We start from the raw sequence: 24,105 nt of genomic DNA, 5'->3' as shown, positions 1-24,105 counted from the left end.
TAAATACTGTAAACTCATCAAGTAACGGGGGGGGGGGGGGTTAAAAGACAAATAAAAAAGTACTTTAAGTATTAATTTTTTTTTAATCTTTTTATTGAGGTTTGTATAAGTGATAACAGAAATAAATATATGTCAATTCACAGTGATAGCAGGTTAATAATCAAGGCAAATATACAGTACACATAGGTAAGCGAGTTTTGGTCGCAAGTCTTGAGAATAACTAACATGCTGTTTTAAAACTGTAAACTATATTTCAGCATATTAAAATAAATAATTACAAGCCTAACTCAATAAATAAGCATCCACCTGCTAGGGAAGTATATCTTATAAAGTATCTGCATGAACTGGGAAAACGGGACAAAAAAAGCCTTATTCGGCAATTATGGAATGACATATACAGGGAGTGCAGAATTATTAGGCAAGTTGTATTTTTGAGGATTAATTTTATTATTGAACAACAACCATGTTCTCAATGAACCCAAAAAACTAATTAATATCAAAGCTGAATAGTTTTGGAAGTAGTTTTTAGTTTGTTTTTAGTTATAGCTATTTTAGGGGGATATCTGTGTGTGCAGGTGACTATTACTGTGCATAATTATTAGGCAACTTAACAAAAAACTAATATATACCCATTTCAATTATTTATTTTTACCAGTGAAACAAATATAACATCTCAACATTCACAAATATACATTTCTGACATTCAAAAACAAAACAAAAACAAATCAGTGACCAATATAGCCACCTTTCTTTGCAAGGACACTCAAAAGCCTGCCATCCATGGATTCTGTCAGTGTTTTGATCTGTTCACCATCAACATTGCGTGCAGCAGCAACCACAGCCTCCCAGACACTGTTCAGAGAGGTGTACTGTTTTCCCTCCTTGTAAATCTCACATTTGATGATGGACCACAGGTTCTCAATGGGGTTCAGATCAGGTGAACAAGGAGGCCATGTCATTAGATTTTCTTCTTTTATACCCTTTCTTGCCAGCCACGCTGTGGAGTACTTGGACGCGTGTGATGGAGCATTGTCCTGCATGAAAATCATGTTTTTCTTGAAGGATGCAGACTTCTTCCTGTACCACTGCTTGAAGAAGGTGTCTTCCAGAAACTGGCAGTAGGACTAGGAGTTGAGCTTGACTCCATCCTCAACCCGAAAAGGCCCCACAAGCTCATCTTTGATGATACCAGCCCAAACCAGTACTCCACCTCCACCTTGCTGGCGTCTGATTCGGACTGGAGCTCACTGCCCTTTACCAATCCAGCCACGGGCCCATCAAGACTCACTCTCATTTCATCAGTCCATAAAACCTTAGAAAAATCAGTCTTGAGATATTTCTTGGCCCAGTCTTGACGTTTCAGCTTGTGTGTCTTGTTCAGTGGTGGTTGTCTTTCAGCCTTTCTTACCTTGGCCATGTCTCTGAGTATTGCACACCTTGTGCTTTTGGGCACTCCAGTGATGTTGCAGCTCTGAAATATGGCCAAACTGGTGGCAAGTGGCATCTTGGCAGCTGCACGCTTGACTTTTCTCAGTTCATGGGCAGTTATTTTGCGCCTTGGTTTTTCCACACGCTTCTTGCGACCCTGTTGACTATTTTGAATGAAACGCTTGATTGTTCGATGATCACGCTTCAGAAGCTTTGCCATTTTAAGAGTGCTGCATCCCTCTGCAAGATATCTCACTATTTTTGACTTTTCTGAGCCTGTCAAGTCCTTCTTTTGACCCATTTTGCCAAAGGAAAGGAAGTTGCCTAATAATTATGCACACCTGATATAGGGTGTTGATGTCATTAGACCACACCCCTTCTCATTACAGAGATGCACATCACCTAATATGCTTAATTGGTAGTAGGCTTTCGAGCCTATACAGCTTGGAGTAAGACAACATGCATAAAGAGGATGATGTGGTCAAAATACTCATTTGCCTAATAATTCTGCACTCCCTGTATAGATGAAACCTCAGTTTTACGTTAGTATGAACTCCTCGCAGAACACTGGAGGCTGCTCTGGGGCCTGATGCCACCTATAGTGTAAAATAGAGGAATACTAGTTTAAGGGTGGTAATGATAAATAGGAGTAATTTCTAGTTGTAAGTGTCAAGGTTTGTGAATGGTAATTCCCCATAAGGAAAAGAATGTCCTCTCTTGGACCTTAATAACAAGTGTACATCAACAAGGGGGCATGATAGGGATCACTCAGTGAATATGTAGGGCCACTCTTGAACCACCAGCAAATATATAGACATAGAAATTCAAGCTATTTAAAGCTATTGACAATAGTGTAGGAGACATAAACTGTAGGAGAATGCAAACCATACCTGAATGGTTAGAGTGAGTAAGGGCAGCAGTAAAGACTACCTAAAAAGGAGATCTTACTAATGGGTCTAGATGAGTTATGAACATAGTAAGAAAATAGTTACAGTGATGAGTTACACATATAATGAAACAGAGAACAAATTATAAGATGAGTTAAATAACCCAGCTTTTGAAGTCTGAGAACTATAGGAAATATAACAGGATAGGCGTTATAGGACCATAACAGTTAGAGTTGAGCAGGATGTAAGATTACAATTATTCATAAGTCAGTATTTCAATATGCCCAAGTAACTGCATAAACCATTTACAATAAATGATCTTTGTGAATAAATATAATGGTTAGTGGATTACTGCTGATATTCTAATTGTAACATAAGCTAAATTATATAGGGTGTTACCATCTGGGGGAATATAAAGGTGTGCTGCTAATAAAAAAGGTTTATCTATTTATGTAACTTTATTGTTTACCTTAATGCAAATGGTCTAAGGGACCTTGTTTGAGCTGTGTATGCGAGGGGCCTACAAAATAGAACTATCTATAAGGACACATGTGTAATCTTACTATACTGCCCGACAGCCCAGCAGTATGGGTAAAGGGTAATGTAGTCCCCTAAGGGTGTATCCACTGGTTTAACACAATAGAGTTATTGGTATAAGAAGCATTAACAGTATAATACTACACCTAAGTATACAGCATAGCAAAACATTAACTAGTATGTATCATTGTGTAGTAAGTCTCTCATCAAGGTATTATTTGGGCAGTGTCTTTTAGAATAGTATCAAGCAAACATTTCTTGAGGCATATAGGGATTCTCGGGCAGTTCTTGATATAAAGCGGTATGCCTAACCTACTCCCACTTTGAGGATTAACTTGCAGTATACTGCCACTTTAAGTTCCGTGGCTTCAGTTTGTGTTTCTTGCGCAGTGTCTTTAGGTAGATAATATGGCAGCTTCTTATATTGGCTCCCCACAAGCTTGCTCAGCATGCGCTCTCCTATAGGTCTCGTCGTAATCTAGTGAGACCGACGGCTAAGGTCTCTCCATTGTCGCTGAGGGGGAGTAATATCAAGGGCTTGCCTATGTGGGTATTGCCATTGCCAGGGGTGCATGGTGTAAACTCTTCAATAGTGATATAAACGCCAAACTGATACATCCTTCTGTTTGGGTCGGGGGCAGAGTTTCCACCCATTTTGCAGTCATTTAACATGGCACTTTTCTCCACTCCTACGCAAGACTCCCGATGAAAACTAGCAGGGTTTGCTTCTTGCGGCTGCCCCTCCATTTTCTTACAGCCGCGGAAGTCAAAATGGAATGCCTTCTCTATGACGCTGCAGAGTTTGATTCTATGTGCCTCGAAGATCAAGCTCAGCTCAGCAATACAAATCTGTCTGTTCTACTTTACTTAAATAGCACTTAGTTAACAGTGTCAAAAGTAATCAGTGTTAGTACTGCTTATACCCCACTATGTTTACTGGGGGGGGTGGGTGTTGAAGGCCTTATAGTTTGAGGTAGCCATAGGCATCAACTCTCCGGATCCGTCAACAAGCATAGTAATCAGCCCAATTTGGTAGCTGAGTGTTCAGCATAGACTGTAGTTTCCAAAGATCTTAGTTAGAAAGTTAGATGGCTTCACAAAAAGTAGATAATCGGGTTATCAACACTCCATACGCAGGTACCAATATTGCGACCATTCAAGGAGCTGCCCAAAGACATGCCCCAAGTATATAAAGTATTGTTATATATATACAAGTATCTAAAAAGACAAGAGCAAAAAAACACTTCTCATAGTGCAGGTCAATTTAATTAAAACATACAATCACATATAAAAAAGCAAACACCCCTAAGGTATTTCCTACTCACAAACTAAAACCTCAATCATATTAGGTAAGGAAGAACGATTGGATATATCAGTGTCCCCACTTATTCACAAACGATATCACCAAAGTCCTTAAGCACAACGAAATCCCGTTTTCCTCCAGGAATCCCTTGTGACACGGATTGGAGACCAAATGTTTGTAGAAGTCCAAAGTTTTTCAAGTATTCAATTTGTTATATGCTTAGGCTGCATAAGAAATGTCCATAAACAGCACGGAATACTGAAACAACGTGTGTGTCGTAAATTACGTAAGGTGGGCGTGGCCTTGCGCATTTCACGGAACTACGTCCACTTTGTCAGAGGCTTGATGGACGCCCACCCTACAAGCTGATTATTTCAAGACAGCGTGAGAGAACACTCCCACCTTACGTCATAATCTGTCAAACAAATCCGTTCTATATTCAACAACAGTTGTTCCGTCTTATCTTATTTAGTATACATGGGATATACATATAGACAACGCTGTGACCCAGGGATATTTGTATTCAAGAATTTTTCTAAAAAGGAAGTCAAACATTAAATAAATAAATAATTTAATAAATAGATCATTCCTATTATTTCATAATAACTTCTAATTTTAAATTTAAACGAACGCTATAGTACATATATTTCAATTTATATATACAATTGATTTTAAAAGTTAAACATTCAATTAATAACAATAAATTAAGAAATACCTAATTGATATTCAGAAATCAATTTTAACCTCTTAATGACCACAATGTACCCTGTATGTCACTGGTCGTTAAGGGTTTTTTCAGGACATAATAGCACAAATCTAGCAAGAACACTATATTAATGCCCTCCCTCCAGCAGGCTTTGTGGAATAGAGCAGTCTCAACGCTGGTGGCAAGACCGCGCTATAAAACAATCAAGTCCCAAAAATAGGCCAGTGACATACAGGGTACGTCGCTGGTCCTTAAGGGGTTAATACCAGTATTCATATTAATAACATTAACCCTAATATCACTATTAATGTGATCCCTAGGTCCAAAGATATTATAATCCAGAGAAACAGAAGAGCCAATGAATCCTTAATTAGTATGGACTAAATTGTACTCAAATTATAGAGCGGCTATACTTTTATAACTGATGGTATTATTTACTCTATGGACCTCAATAAGGATCAACAGGTTCTACAAGCTATTATATTTATTATGTATTTATTTGTATGCACACATATATTTCTAAACAACAATATTATTATATGCATACATTTTGTAGAAGTGTGTACCTTTCCCGTTTTATTATATTGAGCCCCATTGGACAAATTAGATTACATTAGAAAGGCTTGGATATCTACTTCCCTATTCATGCCAAATGGTTCCATAGTTTGGAGGGAGTGTATCCAGAATGTTTCCCTCTGTCTAAGACGTAACATTCTATCTCCCCTTCTTTCATATAATATCACTTGTTCTATTGCCTTGAACCGTAAACATGAGGGGTCATTTTGATGAAACTTTTTATAATGATCTGTTACCCCATGGGCCACATCTTCCTTTTCAATATTAGTGATATGTTCTAGAACCCTCCTCTTAACAGTTCTTTTTGTTCTACCAACATATTGGCAGTGACACGAGCATTCCAGAACATACACTACATATTTTGAATGACAATTCATAGATAATTCTATTTGTTTTCTGTAACCATTAACACTAGAGACTATTTGTTTGTTGTCCTTATCTATAATTGGACAAGTGTTGCAATTCTTCCGATTGCATTTGAAAAATCCCAAACTGGTCTTATTCAACCAATTTGTTTTGGAAGTTTGTCTTAGACAACTCGGGGCCAGAATGTCTTTGAGATTTTTATTCTTTCTAAATACAACAGACGGAGCTTTATCTAAAGTTTTACCTAAAATTGGGTCATCTAAGAGTACATGCCAATCCTTTTTAATGGCCTTCTTGATTCTCCATGATTCCTCATTGTATTTAGTTAAAAAGATGTTCTTTTTATCCTGCATATCTGCTACAACAAAAACATAAAAAGAAATCAAAGATGATCTCTTCAATTGGCGTGATTTTACATAGCCATCTTCAATTATTTTATCTGGATAGCCTTTTGCTTTAAATTTTGTTTTCAAATGTTCTTATTCTGCATCAAAGGAGACAAGGCTCGAACAGTTCCTCCTTACCCTCTGAAATTGGCCATAGGGTATATTTTTAATCCAATTTCTGTGATGGCCAATCCTGGCATGGAGGTCGCTGTTCGAGTCTGTCTCCTTTCAATATAGGGAGGTACTTATTTTGTCCCCCTCACCTGACAATACTATATCCAAGAATTCAATTTTAATTTTATTCAAATTTTTGGTGAATTTTAAATTGAATTTGTTTGTATTTACATATTCAAAGAAATTTAGAATGCTATTCTCATCCCCTTTCCAAATGACGATCACATCATCTATGAAACGTTTCCAGACAACTATACTGTCTTTAAATGGATTGTTCATCCAAATGTACTGATCCTCCCAAACCCCCATGTACAAATTTGCATAGTTAGGGGCAAAGCGAGTACCCATCGCTGTGCCCCCAACCTGCAAATAATATTCCTTATTAAAAAGAAAATTGTTCTTCTGCAAAATAAATGCAATAGATTTTAAGAGAAAATCTCTCTGAGGAATGGAAAGATGGTTATATTCATCAAAACTATATTTAATACTCTCTATACCTGTATCATGGGGGATACAGGTATAGAGTGATGTCACATCTAGGGTTAGCCAGAAATAATCAGGTTGCCATTTAATAGAGTCCATAATTGATATAATATGCGGGGTGTCCCTCACATATGATTTTAAGGCAATGACCATGGGTTTCAAATAATAGTCCACAAATTGGGACAGATTGCAGGTCAATGAATTAATGCCCAAAATAATCGGGCATCCTGGGGGCTGTTGTTGGTTTTTGTGGACTTTGGGCAGGTGGTAAAAAATTGCCAACCTACATTTGTCCATAAGTAAAAAATAATACTCATTTTTTGTGATGGTTCTTGTTTCTAGCCTATCCTCTAGAAGAATCTTAAGATCTTTAATGAATCCCCTTTTAATTTGATATAAGTAGTGGGGTCTCCCCAGATCCTGTAAGCTTCTGCTATATAGTCTTCTCTATCCTGGATAACTATGCTCCCCCCCTTGTCTGCTTCAATAATCACAATTGTGGTATCCTGTTTAAGTTTATTTAGTGCTCTTTTTTCATAGTCATTTAAATTTGTTGTCTTCCTCATTTTATCATTGTCCTTTTTACACAGATCCATAAGTTCCTTTTCCACCAGTTTATAAAAGACTGGTATGTGGTTTCCCTAATAATAAAATATGGATCTGGGTTTAAAGACATGTCCCTTTTTATAAATTTCATTAGTTTCCTCCAGTTCCAGCAATAGGTCTAAGGTGTATTGGTCCAAACCATTAGTTAATTTATCTATATCATGATTATCACACTCCAAGGCAATTAGATTAGTTAGAGTTTCAAAATCAGCTTCATTCAAATTCATATCTTTCTTTTTGCAGTTATTTTTTTCATAATGTCTGCTTAAAGTAAGTTTTCTAACGAAGCGATTTAGATTAATAAATAACTCAAAATCATTAGGGGAACTAGTAGGAGCAAAGTTAAGCCCTTTTGCCAGTAAACTATACTCAGCAGGGCTTAAAATTCATTTCGATAAATTGAAGATTTTTGTATACTCTTCACTTTTTTCTACTTTCTCCTTTTTATTTCATAAAGATCTTCCTCCTCTGTGTGCTCTTCGGACTCTATGGGTCTTTTTAATTGTGCTGTTCTGGTCATGTAGTGTGTAATGGGAGGAGTGTTTCCCCATGTTTTGTCTAAAGGTGGTTTGTTTGGTTTGTTCCCTCTTTCTAAAAAAGGTACTAATGGGGCTGCATTCTCTATTCTTGTCCTCTCTAAATATCTGGGGTCCTGTTTGTCCCCGATTCTATCTCTAACACCACTTCCTATTTCCCTAATCTGGGCCCTGAAGTAATGGGATTCATATTCCTCATTTGGTGCTTGGTAAATTTTAACATTTTGTACTCTCATATGGTTATCTAATGAATAGTTTTTCTGTGTATTTTTATGATGGTAACCCCCATTCTGTTTCTTTTTATTCTTATTTTTGTTCATATTGCTGTTTCTTGGCTGTCCATTTATATAGGTGTTCATATTTGACTGGCGATACTGATCGCTATATATATGAATGCTCCCATATGTGTTTTTTTCTTATTATTATTTTTTTCTCTTTAGTAAAATTTTGAATACAAATATCCCTGGGTCACAGCATTGTCTATATGTATATTCCATGTATACTAAATAAGACAAGACGGAACAACTGTTGTTGAATATAGAACGGATTTGTTTGACAGATTATGACGTAAGGTGGGAGTGTTCTCTCACGCTGTCTTGAAATAATCAGCTTGAAGGGTGGGCGTCCATCAAGCCTTTGACGAAGCGGACATAGTTCCGTGAAACGCTTAAGGCCACGCCCACCTTACGTCATTTACAACACACACATGGTTTCAGTATTCCGTGCTGTTTATGGAGATTTCCTATGCAGCCTAAGCATATCACAAATTGAATACTTGAAACACTTTGGACATCTACAAACATTTGGTCTCCAATCCATGTCACAAGGGATTCCTGGAGGAAAACGGGATTTCGTTGTGCTTAAGGACTTTGGTGATATTGTTTGTGAATAAGTGGGGGCACTGATATATCCAATCGTTCTTCCTTACCTCATATGATTGAGGTTTTAGTTTGTGAGTAGGAAATATCTTAGGGGTGTTTGCTTTTTTATATGTGATTGTATGTTTTAATTAAATTGACCTGCACTATGAGAAGTGTTTTTTTGCGCTTGTCTTTTTAGATACTTGCAGCTGTTTTTTGCACTCAACTTGAACCTTGAGCCCATTTTGGACGAGCAGCACTCAACAATTCTTTTTGACATCAAAAGTCAGGGAGACTATATCTCACTACTAGAAGGATAAGATTTTGTTATTCTATTGTTGATATTATACAGTATTGTTGCTTTTTTAACTATTATCATATAGTATTGCTTATTTTTAATCAATTTTAAATCAATTTATTGTGGTATAGTGCATTTAGCATTTTATTTAATATATAAGTGCATTTAAGTGCTTATTAAACCATTTACTTCAACACATTACATATAAATGCAACACTTAATATGTCCCTTTAAGACCTTGGGGCCCATTTATCAAGCTCCGGATGGAGCATGAGGGCCTGTGTTTCTGGCGAGCCTGCAGGCTCGCCAGAAACACCAGTTATGAAGCAGCGGTCTAAAGACCGCTGCTCCATAACCTGTCCACCTGCTCTGAGCAGGCGGACAGACATTGCCGCAATTCAACCCGATCGAGTACGATCGGGTTGATTGACACCCCCTGCTGGCGGCCGATTAGCCACGAATCTGCATGGGGCTGCGTTGCACCAGCAGGTCACAAGAGCTGCTGGTGCAATGCTGAATACGGAGAGAGTATTGCTCTCCACATTCAGTGAGTTCTGTCGGACCTGATCCGCACTGTCAAGTCAGGTCCAACAGACCTTTGTTAAATAGGCCCCCATATAGTATATTTGAATAGGCACATATCGTCCATTGCTCATATGGGATTGTTAACCTCAAATTTTCCAGGCAAGGTTAGTTCATCGTCCATCAAAGAACTAAATACAAAAACCTTTGGGATTGTCCATCCTATATTTTTTATAGTTATATTCAAACTGTATTGAGCCAACTTCACAGCTCCCTTAAATGCTCTATCATCAATCAGAGCTGTTTAACACACTCTAGCATATTGCTTTAAAAGGTCTGTTTATGGGGCGGAGCCAACTGCCGAAGCAGAGAGACGCATCTTCCTAGAGCTCCTGTTGTTTGTTTTAATATTTTATTATTTTGAGCACATTAAGGAACCTTACAGTAAGTTCTATTCTTCATTAAGCCCTGGAGCATGGGACGAACGTTTCAATGGCTCTGAAAACATTGTGTCAGACACCACATCGGCACAAGAATTTTTTTTGGCCTGCTGTGTTGGCTGCATGGGGTGAAACGCCATTTTAAAAGAACAACCAAGCACTGTTGCTTATATTAGAGATTCAGCCGTATACTATGCTATGGAGAGGCAAGTTCTATCTATGTTGCACGACTTGATGTTCACTTTGGATGCCCATCAGGGCGAACTAGTAGCGGTGCTTAGAGCAGCTATGAACTGGAACCAAGATACACCGATAACAAGTGGGGTTGTGGAAGCAACTAGAGGATATATACCGGACACACCACATGTGAGTTGCGATGTGTCTCAATACTCATAGAATGCGCACAGTGAAGATAACAGACGTCCTGAGCCCCATATAGTGGAGTCAATGGGGCTATGCACACAACCAAGCCCCCTGCAGCCTATTGCAGCTAAAGCGGAAGATACACGTCCTCAACAGCGGGAAGCTGGGTCTTTACTAACCCCAATAGCAACTCCCAATAGGGGTAATCTAAAGGACTCACCAGCAAAGCCATGGTCAGATCTGGTAAGAATTTCGGCACTGGAGCTTGATCTCTTTGCCGAAAGCTTTTGGGCTGGAACAGGGCTGCTTACTGATGCTCCGTTTGTGGACTGCAAGGTTTTTCTGAATACAATGTATGGGAGGGCCAGGAGTGGATTTCCCCCTATGATCAGACTGCTAGTATTGTTTTGCCAGAGACACTCTGGATATGTGCACTACGGATCTTGCAAGCCGGTGGGCATTGGATGAAGCAATGGGACACATTACAGTAAATGAGAGACTTTAGCCCCCAATATACTGAAGTATTTTACTTTTCACCTACAAAGTTATATTTTTGCTGTTATGTTTTTCTCTCATATGATTCCCTGTTTTATCTTTGATTTAACGCTTCCTAACCTACTTATAACCAAGTCTCCTCATTTAGGATCTCCTAACCTTATAGATGCTCATCATGTATGTCTTTTTGATTCATTTTGAGTTGGGGAGCCTACTATAGGCACACTAATTGTATATAAGGATAATGTAATCTATATGCCTGCTGTCTGTTCACTTAGTGGAGTCCAAATCCTCACTGTTCAGTATGTTCGCCTAAGCCTGTTCTATTGGTTTCGGCCGAGCCAGTGGATTTGGCATTATTTGCTTTAACTAAGGTGAGGTGAGGCATAATTGTGAGTTAATGTAGATTTTAAAACTAATATTCTGCTTAGCCAGATAAGGTTATATCTAAGAATAGCTTCTCTGACAACTTAAATGGGAGCTGTAGATACACCCCTTTTGAGTAATAGTATATGCATATATTTATTATCTTTGGTTTGCGTTTTTTCTTTCCCCACTTGTAATCATACGTTCGGAAGTGAGTTCATGAATGATTTTACTTGCAAAGTAATACATTTCTGGGAGTTGTATTACTCTCTGCACCCCCCACCCCCTCCCCATACCCACACCTAGTAATATACTTAGTAGCAAATTCATTATTTTTTGTATGTGTGGGTGGTGCACACCCAGCATTTTGGCTGGGATTTACACAGAGTGGCTTTGGTCCACTATTTCAAGTTACATTTCGATTATTTACAGATTTTTTATTTCAACCTCTTCTCAGATATACAAGTACAAATGTGTTGTACATCCTAGATAACTTAAGGTATATTGTAAGGTGAGAACAATGATAATCATTATATGATTGTTGATAATTGTAGTTTAGCTATCATTAACTATTTTACACTTTGTGTTCTATAGTGTATATATAAAGTATGTGTCATGGTGCGAAAGTGACCGTATAACATTCTAGTTATTTTTCCTCCAGTTATCCAAGATTTATTGTATAGCTCCATGAGTAACCTATATATTTCCAGGGAGGTTTATAAAACTAAATATCATCATAGATTACCTTCATTGATACAAGTTAGTGTGTGAGGGCCCAAGAGCAACCTGCTAAAGACATAGGAAGTCCTTAAGAATATATAAAAGGAGGATTCAGTTATATATGGGTAATATTAATTGACTTTTGTATCATTTTATGAATATGTGTGTATAGTAATACCTATTTTGAAATGTTTGGTGTATTTAGATACTATATGGCTGTTACCCAAGAAAGAGCTGTTACAAGTGACATATTGTTCTCTTTTAACTAAATGTCATGCTGATATACACCAAAGTTTATGTACCTCACTGTTTTGTCTTTGACATACGTTGTTTGTGTATGACTCCTCAATAAAAAGAAATATAAATTTTAAAAAAAGGGCTGTTTACAGATCTTGCTTGCAGGCTTACAAAGTGCAATCAGCGACCGCGGTACCGCTCTTTAGGTCAAACTGCACTCGCTAACCTCCTCCTCTTACCGGATCTGTGGAAATTGCATGCAGTTATTTGAACCATCAGAAGTATAGACCTCCAAGATGCACCGCTCTCATGGTTAACAGTCTCCTTTCTCCTCACACATGCAGGTTTTCCCAGCGTGCTCTTGGGTCTGACGTCACCACCCTCTGCTCAATGCAACCAGGTGTAGTGTTTTCAAGCAAGTGTGTTATGCAATCTGGGAGAGTTTAACAGCAAATCAAAGCCCAATTTTGTTCCTAGCATGTAGGGGCTACCTTCCTCGGCTCCCAAACAGGATAATGCAATGTATTAAATTGCCATCAAAATAGCATATAAGGTCTCAACTAGCCAACGCCATGTAAGTTTCACCCCTTTGAAATCATCAAGTGGGGTCTCATCAGGGCTGTGAACCAATATTTCGACCATTCAAGGAGCTGCCCAAAGACACGCCCCAAGTATATATATATATATATATATATATATATATATATATACAGACGGCATTACGGCTCCCATTAGCAGGGCACATAGGTGAGAGGACAGACTTACATCTCTTCTGACTAACAGTGTGCCAGCTAGGGAGAAAGTCTGTATACCAGTAAATGTCTGAGAAATGTAAGAACTCCCTTCTCTGCATGCTGTAGCAAACAGCCTGCCCCCACTGCGACCTGGGAACTGTAGCAAGTCTCTGAGAGGGGAGGGGGCACAGTCTGTAGTTTTATTCCCAAGTTGTGGAATGCTAGCAAGCACGGGGGGGGGGTGTTTTGTTTTTACACAAGGTGAAAGGGACATGGGCACACTGCAGGAAGGCATATAAAAAGCAGTGATCAGCTTAAATCCGAACATTTAAATGTCCGGTATTTATTTACAAATTTTACTGGACAGCTGGCTGAAAAAACTAACTATCCGGTCAAATAATGAACAACTGGCTACCCTATTAGACAGTGGTAGGGACACTCATATGCAGGGCATGACTGGGAATAAAAAGTAGCCCTGGGAAAATATGAAGACAGCCCTATTTTCCGTTGAGTTGGTAGAATGCACATGCCCCATTTTTCTCAAAGGGGATTACTGGGACACTCCTTCCCCAATATTTTTTCAGAATTAAATTATATTTCTATATATTAAATAAAAATGTCAGATTGTTGTTATATAGGCACCCTACAACCCAATTGCATCCATTAATCATCCCTTTAAATTGTAGCTTGCCAGACCCAGCTGCAGCCAACTGGGAAATCTCCTGGTAGGCCAATCCGGCCCTGCTCATATGTTGTATAACTAGGTTATGTAACTCCATATAAATTACAAAATGGTGCAAAGTGGTGCTAGCAGGGGGTGTCAATCAACCCGATTGTATGCGATCTGGCGGATTGCTGTCCACAGCCTCAGAGGTGGCGGACGAGTTAAGACCGCTGCTTCTTAACTCCTGTTTCTGATGAGCCTGAAGGCTCGCGCGGAAACAGCTGCATCAAGCTCAAGCTGTTTCTGATGAGTCTTAGGCTCTTTTCCATATTTGGGTATTTCTTCAAACTAAAGTAATGTTCTAAAGTGCCTTGTCTGCTGAATAAACAAGATGTGGCTTGTGTGGGCACCTTACAAAAAAAAACCTGCAAATTGGTGTATAAATGCAATGAGTGCAAATAATCAAAAACAGCTTTCACAGGAAAACTTTATTACTATAGTATCTCAGCAATAAAGCAGCACAATGCAAGGATCTGCATAAGAAATAAAAATATTTAAAACTGTAACTTTGCTAGAACACTTTGCAAGTAAAAAAAAAAGTACAATACACAAATATCTGTGCAATTTCTATTTTTTCCGAATATACTGTATATGGTGCAGAAAAGAACCAAATGCTACAGATTGCGGCTATTTTTCGGATTCTTTTAGGGAACAAATGTAAAAAAGGAACATGTCTACTGTACATCATGCAGGAGGGTCAGTAAATTGCAGCACACTTTACTGTACAGGATGCATTTTAACCCATCCATGGCAATGGAAAAAGCACAATATGCAGAGATAGATAAAAGGAAAATTAGGCAACATAAATAAAAATATGTACATTTCATTGTCTTTACTATGTGCAAACATTTTATGAAGGATTTAAGAGACTTTAAGTAACTCTTGTCCACGTTGAAATTCTGCAACCTGAAAAGTCTGCAAACCAAATAGCTGGTTTGGGCAGTTTGTAGCATTTCGAAAACCCTTAATTAAATGTTTTGCTTTTTGGCTTCTTGAAGGAGTGTGAAACTAAGCATCATTTTTACCCAAAAGCAAGAAGTGTATGTAAGACATCAGTGTGTCTCTTAGTAATTAAAGGGACAGGAAACCCCAAGATTTTCTTTCATGATTTGGAGAGAGCATACAATTTGAAACAACTGTCCAATTTACTTCTATTATAAATTTGCTTCATTTTCTTGTTATTCTTTGCTGGAGGAACAGCACTGCACTACTGGCAGCTACAGGAACACATCTACAGCTACAGGAACACATCTAGTTAGCCAATCAAAAGAGACAAATGTGTGCAGGCATTAATGAGCAGATAGCCCCCACTAGTGTAGGAAATGTGCATATTCTTTTTCAACAAGGGATATCAAGAGAATAAAGCACATTTGAAAATAGAAAATAAATTAAAAGAGTTTCAAATTACAGCTCTATCTGAATTATGAAAGTTTAATTTTGACTTTCCTATCCCGACTGAAGAGTTATACTATATCTAAAGTATCTGCAGACAACACAAATGGAAAGTAAAAAATGTACTTCACCATACTTTACCTCACGGATTTCAGCCTTATAAGGGGTATTTTGGAAAAAGGGGTCATTATCATTGCAGTCTTTCACTATTACAAGAAGAAGCTTGTTCGCCTAAAAAGAAAATACGTATTTAAAAACAGCATACTTGTAACATAACTGAAAAAAGTTGTGTATATATTGAAACTAGCAGGAAATGAATGTTGCTGCATCTCTGATACTGCAATATAATATATTTATTGGCTTATAGAGAGACTCTGCATGAAAAGGAACATGTCTCAAATAATAAGCTGAAATTGGACAAAATGTATCCTAAAGGATTAAATAAAGAAAAGTATCTGACTGTATTTTTATAAAAAAACATTTAATACTTTTGTATACATATATGGCTAGATTACAAGTGGAGCGCTAATTTATCACACTCCCATAAACGGGCAAATTTGCCCGTTTACTGGCGTGATAAATAACCAGCTGTTACAAGTAGCAGGTTACTTCTTCTAGCCATTAGCACTCAGAAAATAAACCAGAGATCAGGGGCGAGATTCGTTTTTAGTCCGGTATTACTATCACATATACGGCACCGCATATAAATGTGTCGTGTATATTTCACCCGTGGCCCGCTAATTTTACTCCCATAAACTAACATAGAACTGCGTCACAAATCGGTATCATATATTCAAGCCAAGGACTTACACAACGAAAAAGAAGAAATTTTACTCCACTTTCACCTCGCCACACATAGGTAGGCGCAGCAAGCCTTGCGTTGAATATATAAGTACCGTAACTCCCTGCAAGTTCTAACACCTAACACATGTGCAATATCTACCTGTCAACCGTCATCCCCCATCACAATAACTAAATAAAATCTATTAACCCCTAATCAGCCAACCCCCACATCACAATCTACCTAATAAATGTATTAACCCCTAATCTGCCATACTCCCACATCGCAAACTGCCTAATAAAGTGATTAACCCCTAAACCGTCATCCTTCCACAACGCAATAAACCTAATTAACCTATTATCCCCTAAACCGCCAACCCCCACAACGCAATAAACCTAATTAACCTATTTACCCCTAAACCGTCAACCCCCACAACGCAATAAACTAATTTAATCACTAAACCCCCTAACCTAACACCCCCTAAATTAACCCCAATTACATAAAATAATAAATTACTACGTTAATATTAAAATAAAAAATCCTAACAGTACTTAAAAGAAAAACTAAGATTAAATTAAAATAAATAAATCTAAAATTACAAAAAATAAAAAAAGTCTGAAACTACAGAAAAAAATTAAACCAAATTAAAAAAATTAAACCTAACACTAAAAAAAACTAAGCTACCCATTGCCCTAATGGGGCATTTGTATGGGCATTGCCCTTAAAATGGCAATCAGCTCGTTTGCAGCCCATGAAAATAAAAAAATCCCTAATCTAAAAAATAAAGACACCCCCCCAAAAAAAAAAAAAAGTCTAATCTAACCCCCAAATAGGTACTCACTGTTGCTGAAGTCTGGCTTAGAAAGTCTTCTTCCAAGCGGTGAAGTTCTTCTTCCAGGCGGCGACATCTTCTTCAATCGCGGGGACCTCTTCTATCTTCATCCAGGGCAAAGGCGGCGTGGAGCGGAGCGGAGGTGACAGTGGAGCAAGAACACCGGCGGCGGTGCCATCCAGCGTGAAGGATCCTCTTTGTATTATCGTCACCGCACACTGAGGATTGAATGCAAGGTACCTGTTTTATATTTGGGGTACCTTGCATTCCTATTGGCTGAAAGTTTCAAATCAGCCAATAGAATGAGAGCTTCTGAAATCCTATAGGCTGATTTGTACAGATTAGGGATTTTTTATTTTCATTGACTGCAAAAGAGCTGATTGCCATTTTAAGGGCAATGCCCATGCAAATGCCCCTTTAGGGGCAATGGGTAGTTTAGGTTTTTTACTGTTAGGTTTTTTTATTTTGGGGGTTCGGTGGGTGGGGGGTTAACTGTTAGGGGGGACTTTGCCTTTTTTAAGGGCTATTGGTAGTTTAGATTAGGGTGTGTTTATTTTGGGGGGGGGGGGTTATTTTCATAGGGGTATTAGATTAGGTTTATTTTTTTTTATTTTTGATAATTTGGTTTATTTTTTTGTAATTTTAGGTTTATTTATTTTAATTTAATCTTAGGGTTTTTTTTAAGTAATGTTAGTTTTTTTTAATTTAATTTTAACTTAGTTTTTTTATTTTATGTAATTGGGGTTGATTTAGGGGGAGTAAGGTTAGGGGGCTTAGTGATTAAAATTGTTATTTGCATTGTGGGGGGTGGCAGTTTATGCGTCAATAGGTAAATTAGGTATATTTGCGTTGTGGGGGATGGCCGATTAGGGGTTAATAGGGTAATTAGGTATATTGCATTATGGGGGGAAGGTGGTTTAGGGGTTAATACATTTATTGGGTAGATTGCGATGTGGGTGAATGGCGGATTAGGGGTAAATAATTTATTAAGGTATATTGCGTTGTGGGGGGTGGTTAATACATTTATTAGTATTTGTGATGTGGGTGATGGCAGATATAGGAGTTTTGACGTGTCAGGTTTATTCTAAACTGCCTTAAGTCACTGGTGACTCCAGAAATGTGTATTTACGCACATTTCTGGAAATCGCCAGTTTATCCGACTTATGGCAGGGTATGAACTGCCGGCGCCTTATATGCGATTCCCCGATGTGCAAGGTGAAATTATGGGCGACGCAGGTTTCGGCAGTTGTGCTAAAGCCTGCGCCACATATGTAATCTTGCCCCAGTTCTCTGGTTTATTTAAAAAAATGTGCCCCAATCGCCCCCCAAAATTAAGTGTAGTGTTCTTTAAAAAAAAAAAATTAGTAGTAGCATCTTCATTTAATTAAAAAATAACTGCACAAAGCAGTTATAAAAGGTTAAAGTGAGCGGGTGTAGGGTGTTAGAAAAAAAACGGCACTGAAATGTGCCTTTACATTGTGGGCTATGGGGACTTTGTTAAAACTGTTAATATATATGTATATGCTTATAAACATATATATGTATGTGTTAATATGTGTATATACACATATAAACACATAAATATATATGCATGTATTCATATACATATATATTTTTAATTTGCTGCACTTAGGTTCTGTGCCGTATATGATGGCATCAGAACGAGGCTCCCATTGGAGCCTAAGGAAGCTCGCTCTAGTGAGCGAAAAGCTTCAATGCAATGCATTGCGGACCACTTCTAATACCAGTTCACAATTGCATGCACTGGTATTACGAGTGGAGCACAAATGTCGCACTCGCAAAAGTGCAATTTTGCGATCTCCTAGTAATCTGGCCCATAATGTGAATTAAACCAGCTACTGGTAGCAAATAAATGGAAACAGTGGGCTTTATTGTTGGAGATAACCACAAAGTGGCACCAAACAGATTGCTTTTAATTTTGTATATGATGTATATTGTCTGGTATTCTTATGATATTGTTGAGCACCTGATAGGTATAAATGTATATGTGAAGTTTGTATTAATCATGGCATGGCTAAAAGCTGAAGGCTCACACCTTTGCAATTGTTTTTTGTGACCCAAATGTTCCAATTAAAGTGATAAAGGAATTATGCTGTTATAAATAGGGTTCACATGCTGTTACAAAAGGGATTTATGCAGTGATCCTGACCAAATTTGTATGAACTGTGATTTTTTCTTTTGTGAGTGCTAGATCCACAAGTGTATTATTCAATATGAAGTATATTTAGTCAGCACATATTAAAAAACTATAATATAATATAAAATTATTTCTATAAGATGCAACTAAGAAAAGTATTCAGTTTAAACAGCACACTGACTTAATTGGTAATCTCAATGAACCTCCCCAATAACATGTAAATTAAGAGACGCATGTCTATAAATTATTTGTGAATATGAATTCATTTTATGGTGCAATGTGATCGCTAGTTCTGGAGCTGCTGTTCACTTGAGTTTTACCATAACATTATTTCAGAATATTAATGAACTATGGGCTAGATTACAACTGGAGCAGTATTTAGCGCTACCGCTCAAATGTAAACATGGCTAGAAGTAAGCTTTTTGCAAACAGGGGTTAGCACGCGTATTACAAGTTAAAAGTAAAAGTTTTACGGGTGAGCAAAAACCGACGCGCACAAACTTCACGACTTCGGATATTGCGACATCGCTAATGCATTCACCCCATAGACTTCGAAGGAGAGGGTAGGAGTAAAAAATCCTAGCACTTATCGCTTGCGCTAATCCGACAGAAGTTATTAATATTTCACATTCCAATGTGCTTCACATGCAGGAATTTTTTTTGTTATTTGTATATATATATATATATATATATATATATATTTATATATGAACTATTAATAATAATTAGTCATAATTATTATAGATACTGTAATATACTTTTTTTTATTAATATTTATGTTATAACTTTTTTATTAATATTTATATAAATAATTTTATCAGATAGTGTTTATATAAGTTTAACTGTATATTTTAATGTATTTATGTTGTGTTTGGTGCAACCCTTTACGCAAAGTCTTTAGTTGAACTAACCCGACACGTGTTAAATTTGATTGTGCCTGAGTGAACACGTTTGCTTTCAAGTTGTAATACTTGTACAAGTAAACGCGGCCACGTTATTCTGATATCGCTCGCACGCAAATTTTAACACACCATTTTGTAATCTACCCTATGTGTACGGCGCAGTTTATATTTGAAGGACAATGTTAGAATACTGGATAATAAGGTGCAGTGCCAGTATTGTTAGGAGTCTAATGGCTCACATTAAAAAAAAATATTCAACAAGGCAATGTCATTTGACCTAGTTAATTCACTTGAATTAGAAGTAGAACAGCAGGTCTTCTTACATTCATACCCCCTTTGAGAAAGCCGTGAGAACGGCGAAACATGTTAGGGAATTGGTAAGGAGTCAGGGAGCTACTGTGTTTGTTAGGGCTAGCTATAATAGGGGAATACCATGTTATATATCCAACTACCTTATCAAATCTATACTGTACCAGCAACTCTATATAATAGTATGTAGTTATACCATAGGCACTTATTATTCATACTATTGTACTCTGCATATTTAACACGCTGCTGGAGGGTAATTTATCTTGTGGCGGTGCACGCTAACGGTACTGGTAATACGATCTTAAGCTGAGTAGTTTCAAGCGTATTTTTGTTGCCAATTCAAACAGATATATTCTGTTACCACATTAGATGTATACTTTTTTTCACTACCTGATTTAATAAGATACATCGGATAGAATCTGTAACAGTAATCTATACAATAATCTGTGGTCATTTTATATTATTCAGTGGACATACTGATACAGGGTGCAAACATTTTATGAGCATCTTGCACTCAATACTTTATGACAATGGTGACAATATAGGCAGATACACTAAGAATACAATAAGACTATTATTCTGGGTCTCTATATCGATATTTTCTTATAATTAAGCAGGTATTAGCAAACTGAATACCGTATATCGAATTACAAAAAATATACCAAAATTGGACCCTGTTGTTACCAGCTATCAATTGTCAAACTGAATACCAAGGTTGAGAACAAATATATTCACAATATATCTCTTTAAGGCCAAACATTTAAGTTAACCTATGGAATAAAGGCAACACAGTTGCCAGCCTTTCAGTGACTTTATTGTTCCCTGGGATTTGGTATCATTGGATACCCAAGTATGCACCAAACACACTGATTACAAATACAAACACAAGATATTTGTACTCAATATACTATTGTGATATAGTAGTTTAAAAATCCGTTATTCCTCGATGTGACAATACAGGCTGTTATACTGAGAATAATAAGAACGCCTGACTATATTTTAGGTCTTTTATGGATATTTATATATAATCAAGTAGATAAGAGCAAACTTGATATTAAGCATATATTAACTATTTATTTCCAAACCGAACCATTTCATTACCAGGTACTCTTGTTAACTGAAGCCCAGAAAACGAATTGACAATTACACAATTCCCTTTAAGGTTAACTATTTAAGTTAGTACAAGTTATAAAGGGAACATAATTGCCAGTGTTTCAGGTTCTATGTAACTTGCTGGGAACCTGTATTATTGGATACCTAAGTATTCAACAATCACACCGAGTACTTATATAGATACATGGTATTTACATTAATCTACAATTGTGATATAGTATATACTCTATATCCCCTTACCTTAGCTATTGTTTTTAATTGCATATCCCTTAATTTTATCTCCTGTTTTATGCGTATTTAATAAAAGTTATATTTTAAATATTGTAGCGATATCTCCAACCCATTTGGTGATCATTTCAAGTAATAATACATAACATGTTATACATGTCTACAATGAGTGCTTTATGTATATTCTAGAATGGCTACTATATCCATTCGAATTTGCTTCTGATAATTATTATAGATACTGTAATATACTTTTTTTTATTAATATTTATGTTATAACTTTTTTTATTAATATTTATATAAATAATTTTATCAGATAGTGTTTATATAAGTTTAACTGTATATTTTAATCTATTTATGTTGTGTTTGGTGCAACCCTTTACGCAAAGTCTTTAGTTGAACTAGCCCGACACGTGTTAAATTTGATTGTGCCTGAGTGAACACGTTTACTTTCAAGTTGTAATACTCGTGCAAGTTAACGTGGCCACGTTATTCTGATATCGCTCGCATGCAAATTTTAACACACCATTTTGTAATCTACCCTATGTGTACGGCGCAGTTTATATTTGAAGGACAATGTTAGAATACTGGATAATAAGGTGCAGCGCCAGTATTGTTAGGAGTCTAATGGCTCACATTAAAAAAAAAATTCAACAAGGCAATGTCATTTGACCTAGTTAATTCACTTGAATTAGAAGTAGAACAGCAGGTCTTCTTACATTCATATTTTTTTTCTGAACAAGCTAAAAGCTGTAAAAAAAAAAAAAAAAAAAAAAAAAAAAACACACACACACTTTACCCAGTTGTCAAGACTAGTGAATTAGATAAATCTAAAGACAATGTGAAACCCAAAGCAAAATGAGTTTTCTGGGGGGCTGGAATGTGAAACTTTTATGCTATCGATAGTATTGTAATATTGTGGTGGCATTTATGATGTAATTAAGAATCGCAATGCTATTGAGGATGTCGTGTGTGATGTCATAACTATAATCTATACTGGGATAGTATCAAAGGGATACTAACCCTTAAAAATGCTAAAAGCAAATGTTTATATTAAGGATTAACTCTTTCCCCCCCTTCACTTCCAAACTTTTTCTCCTTCTCATTTGCTAAAGTATCTCTCAGTATCTGCTGGAATACTTGTTAATATGGCACTGACATCGACAACTGGCCACTGACGGAGTTTTTAACAGATGGGGGTACAGCCATCAAAGTTCATACCAGCTGCCCCTCAGATCATAACCAGTGTAATGTTTCTTTGAGCATGTCCTCTTGATCGATCTCACATGTGGGGCAGCCGACAGTGTGTAAATAAGTACCTAAACAGGCTCTCAAAGACATTTCAGCAAATATGTACAGGAAAAAGAGCGTGATAGTTCATTATTATTATAAAAGTACTTTATGTATAAGTTGTAGTTTAAATAATAAAGTTTATGTAACTGAATAAAACAAAGATTAAATAAATGCGTATTGAAGAAAGTACTTACTGGTCTATTGTACGGGTCCTTAACAGTGAGGGTAACTATAAGAACGTCTTTGAGCTAACAAAAAAAAAAGGAAAGCATATTAGTCGATGTTAGCTGCAATTCTATGTTTGCTGATATTGTTTCATTTTCATTTAATACCCAAAGTTAGTTCAGAAAAATATTACTACAGTTTATTACTTTGGGATAAAATGTTCAGAAAAGAAAAGTTACTGACTATTGCTTAGCTGTTAGCTATAATATCTTATTAGACTTGTGACATTTCCAGCACTTCTAGGTAGCTTTTGTTTAGCCTATTTCTGTATGTCCCTACAGCTTCTTACAATGTTTTTTGTACTTTATAAAAGGTTTAAAGAAACATGGAAGTCAAAATTATCATGATTTGGGGGAACTTATTGACTTTATTATTTAACTGATCTCTGGGAGCTATATTGAGGCCTAATCATTTTCCTAGCTTGTGCCGTCACAATCTACCCCCCTATCGGTCCTGTCTGTGGGAACTCCCTGGAGTTTAACTTATCTTTTACTACTTATATGCCCCAATAATGAGGTACACAGAAATATAATTAACTCACACCTACTGAAAGCCACCCACACTCCTGATTCCATTTTAAATACTGGATACTCTTTAAGAAATTTTTCATGTCTTTTTAAGTAACTTGGTAAAAAATAATCAGCTAGTTGCAAGATATTATCAACCCATTCACCCAAAAGTTCCATTAATGAACCTACTCCAGAGACAATAGGTGAAGACAGTGAATAGTTTTGCCAGACAACTTCTTTTGGAGCACTATAGCCCCTTCCTCAGTTGGTCTGAGGAAGGGGCTATAGTGCACTGAAACGTCACTTTAAAAAATACCTTTTGTATTGTAAATCCACTGAGTGCGGATTCTGCTATATTTGGATTGTATCTATTTCTTTCCTGACACCCTGGCAGATGTCACTTGGGATGTGAGTGCAATACATACATACAATGTAACATTGTTATAAATACTGTGAACACACAGCTGCCATTTGCTGTTGAGCATACATGCGCATTCATAAACATATCTAATCCCAATCCCATAAAATGTTCCTCTGAAGATACATTGTTGTTGCAGAACTGTGTGGGCAGTAAGATTCTACCAGCTACAAGATCATTGTTATTGAGGACATCATGGGC

At 37.0% G+C, this 24,105-nt stretch overlaps 1 protein-coding gene across 1 annotated transcript in view; it reads right to left on the bottom strand.

The window, feature by feature from the left end:
* CDHR2 (cadherin related family member 2) overlaps positions 1-24,105 on the bottom strand; it is a 254,823-nt gene that overhangs the window by 147,949 nt on the left and 82,769 nt on the right. Inside the window, exons 5-6 of the mRNA XM_053719262.1 lie at positions 22,947-23,000; positions 15,281-15,370 (exon numbers count right to left, since the gene is read on the bottom strand). Coding sequence (XP_053575237.1) covers positions 15,281-15,370; positions 22,947-23,000 — 144 coding nt within the window. The remainder of the gene's footprint in view (positions 1-15,280; positions 15,371-22,946; positions 23,001-24,105) is intronic.

The sequence above is a fragment of the Bombina bombina genome, chromosome 6, assembly GCF_027579735.1.
Source record: "Bombina bombina isolate aBomBom1 chromosome 6, aBomBom1.pri, whole genome shotgun sequence".
Taxonomy (NCBI): Eukaryota; Metazoa; Chordata; class Amphibia; order Anura; family Bombinatoridae; genus Bombina; species Bombina bombina.
Note: the sequence above shows the minus strand (reverse complement) of the source record. Positions and strands in the feature narration are given on the sequence as shown.